The 3,800-nt window shown below is 28.9% G+C and overlaps 1 protein-coding gene across 1 annotated transcript in view; it reads right to left on the bottom strand.

Annotated features, from left to right (window-relative positions):
• LOC107856896 overlaps positions 1-3,589 on the bottom strand; it is a 13,709-nt gene extending 10,120 nt beyond the window's left edge. The window contains exon 1 of the mRNA XM_047398646.1: positions 2,849-3,589. Within this exon, the coding sequence (XP_047254602.1) occupies positions 2,849-3,284 (436 nt within the window). The 5' untranslated portion in view covers positions 3,285-3,589. The remainder of the gene's footprint in view (positions 1-2,848) is intronic.
• Positions 3,590-3,800: the final 211 nt, after the last annotated feature.

The following is a 3,800-nucleotide window of genomic DNA, read 5'->3' as shown; positions in this document are numbered from 1 at the left end:
TAAATTCTTAATTTTAAGGTTTAACAACTATTGAATTACTATTTTCTAAGTTAATATTAAAAATGTACAACTAATTAATGAAGAGAGAGAGAATTGGGCAGAGATGATGGTGAGAACAGCAAGGGGGGACGGGGGGGGGGGGGGGGGTAGGGGGATTTAAAAGAAAAAATTGTGTTTTTTCATTATATATATATATATAATGTTAATAATAATAAAAGTGGAACCATGTCAATTTTTTAATAAAATACGCATATTTTTTTCTTATTCTTTTTTTAAAATGTCACGCCAGCTTTAGGGGTGAAATTAATACACTTTAAAAATGCTAAGGGGTAAATAAACAGAAGTTTAGTTTAAGTGCTAAAGTAAGTTGAACAGACAAGTTTCAGGGAAAAATGATGGCTTTTCTCTTTCCTATTAGTACTTGGTATAGAATAAAGACATACATCGGCAGCCCTTCAATTTGACACTATCTTTCACTTTGACACCTTAAGTGGACGTTGTTTATGCCCTTAAATCAGCTATAAATTGTGTCATTTTGACACCTTCCACTGACATGACAAAGTCCACTTAAAGTGTCAAAGTGAAAGATAGTGTCAAATTGAAGGGCTATCGATTTATGAGTGCTTTACACTCGTATTTTGGTGCGTGAAATATTTATTTTAGCTCATTTTTATATAATTAAACACTCGCGTTTTGGTGTGTGACAACTCTATTTTAGCCTATTTTTTATTTAATTTTATCATTTTCATTTTATTTTTCATCCCTTTTTTTCAAGCTCAAACTCTTCAAAAAATAATAAAATTGAATTTCTAGTTCAAAAACGAAGAGTAAAATATTCCTATATCAATATAATAACTAACTCTTAAAGAATATTATTAAAATGCAATTTAATCCGCAAAAATTCACTTTCAAGCACCCGTCCAGTAAAGTATCTATGTTTTCTTCTAACAATTTTAAATTGTATTTACATTTTCTTCAATTAAATAATTTTCTAATTGCACACTGGCCTCCTCCTCCACAATTTATTAATCAGATTTCTGAAATTGACGAAGCTATAAATGTGGGTCTATCCTGCTTAGAGAATGACGAATTTAAAAAAAAAAAAAATACAAAAAAATAACAATTTTTATTGATAAATGATGTGGGTACAAATTTATTCATCCCTTAATTCTTCTCCCTTCATCTTCTCTCTTGATTTGAGGGCTGTGAGTGGCGTTATTTCTCGAATGTAGGAAGATTTGGATATGAATTTCTCCGTGATTCGAGAATTTCTCCGTAATTCGAGGGCCGTTAGTGACGTATTTCTCGAATATAGGAATATTTGGATTTGATCTCCATGAAAGAAGGATCTGTCGATCTTTTTGATTTATTTGATTAATCAAGAAGAGAGGGTTTTGATCCCTTTGAGATATTCGAGATTTATGAATATCTCATACACTTTCTTGAAACATTGAGGTTAAGCTCACAGAAGGTTGGGTGGGAAGATGTTTTGGAGGGCTTTCTTGTAATTATTTGATAAAAAAAATTACGTGTTATTAATTTATTGAACATCTTACCATGTATTTTGATCTTTTTTTATTTAAAAATAAATTATGATTGTATATAATGATGTGATTATTTAAAATAAGTTGGCACAAATTGATTGATTGTTTAATTAACATTGAAAACGGCACAAATTAATTGATTATTTAATTGACATTGAAAACGCGTGTAATTTACTAGCCAAAATTAATATCGAAAAGTATTAAAATAGCACAGTTTATAATTGATTTAAATACTTAAAATGAATAACGTCTATTTAAAACGGAACAGTACAAAATATGTCAAGTTGAGGATCATGGCTTTCCGCCTATAACAAACAAAAGCATAGGAGCAAAACAAGAATCTCAAGGCAAAATGAGCAAAACAATTTTATATTATACAACCAAACCAAATAAGCAAAGACAAAACTAATTTCTTTACATTAATTCATTTATTTAAAATTAATCTGTTCTGCACATTTCCTCCGTTTTTTACTAAGCCCTCTTATTAAATACAATTTCTTTTAATTCAAAATAATTAAATTATTTAAATATTTTTTTATATTTAAAATAATTAAATTATTCATTATTTAAGATAATGCTGAATTTTTTTTTTTCTATTTTTACCCTTCATTAATTATATTTTTTAGGTTGAATTCCAAGAGACTTAATTTTCTTGAAAGTTGGATTGAGTTTCAAGAGACTTAATTTTCTTAAAAGTTTCATATATTAATGTAGCTTTAATTTTTAAAAACAAATTAGAATGACTTTAATTTTCTTGAAAGAGATTTTATACAAATAAACTTCATTCTAAAATTTAGTTTTAGATCAAATTATATTATAACTATGTTAAATTAATTAAGAATCGTCTTAAAGTAATTTTTTTATAAAATAAATTGACTCTATCTAAATTTTTAATATTTTACCTCCAAAAATTTGTTGTCAATTTAGTCATTCTAAGAGTCATTTTTTGAATTTAATACTAAAAATAAATTAATAACTTAAGGAAATATTGAGGGTGACTAACATAATTATTAATGTTTTAGAGTTTGGCAAGACAAAAATGAAAACGGGACTAATTTATACCATTTTTTTTTCTTAAAGAAAATATAATATCCGCAATAATTTAATTATTTTAAAATAGAGAAAGTATTAATTTTAATTTACTCCTTAAATTTATCATTTTCTTTTAATAGTACTCTTCTATCATTAAATGACTCCCTAAACTATTAACAGTCAAATTTAAACTTTCAAAATGTAATTACTATGATAATTTAGTAAAATAAATTAGCGTGCAATAGTTAATTAGGAAAAAGGCGGCGACCTACCTGGACCACTGAGTTTGGTGAGAAAAACCCGGTTCCACGAAGTCAAATCATAGGCAGCTAAAGCGCTATACCGATTCCCCAACACATCAGCAACAGCTACCAAAACCCGGTTCCTCTCCCGATCAATGCTAAAACCGAGCGATGCATTACCGGTCAAATCAGCATCTTTAACGACCGGTACTTCCTGTAACACGTCGCCCGGGGACTGATCAGCGTCGACCGGGATCACACCTAAACCGCCTTCGAAGAAACTGACGATGAACCGGCGGTTGACATCGTCCCATTTGGAACACTCACGTAACCAGCCGGTGCTGTGGTAATGGAAAACGTGAGATGTCGGGGCGGAAGTTTCTAGATGGATGAGAAAAGCGATTGGAATTGCTGATAAGAAAAAGAGGAGTAGAAAGAACTTAGTTGAACAGAAGAAAGAAGCCATGTTTTAGTGTGTGTGTGTATGTGTGTGTGTGTTTTATGGAGTGGGGGAAAAGGGCGTTATTTTGAGTGTCTAAATATGTGAAGTGTGAGAGTAGAGAGTTAGGTGTAAATTGGAAAGAATATAAACAGATTGGTGATAAGAAATGGGACAAGGAAAAGGTTAAATATTCAACACGAGGGCCGATTCAACTTCTTCTGATTTGAATTGCATCACCAAGTTTGGTGGAGTTATTGCTTTCTCCTAATTTTTTTAACTCTTTCCGCTGATTTAAGTACTCCATTTAAAAGAAATACGAGTATTTCAATAGTATATCCATTATTAATTGACATATATATTAAAAAATAATAAAAAATAAAAATAATTTTATTATATTATTTTTTAAATATAATAGATTTAATATTTATAATAAATAAAAATATTTAATAATAAAAATAAAATAAATAAAAATGAGTGAATAATTTTTCAAAGTGGACATTATTTTTAATATAGTGAACAAATATTATTATTTGTTGAGGG

Source organism: Capsicum annuum, chromosome 1, assembly GCF_002878395.1.
Source record: "Capsicum annuum cultivar UCD-10X-F1 chromosome 1, UCD10Xv1.1, whole genome shotgun sequence".
NCBI lineage: Eukaryota > Viridiplantae > Streptophyta > Magnoliopsida > Solanales > Solanaceae > Capsicum > Capsicum annuum.
The sequence above is the reverse complement of the archived record's forward strand: the minus strand, read 5'-3'. Positions and strand labels throughout refer to the sequence as shown.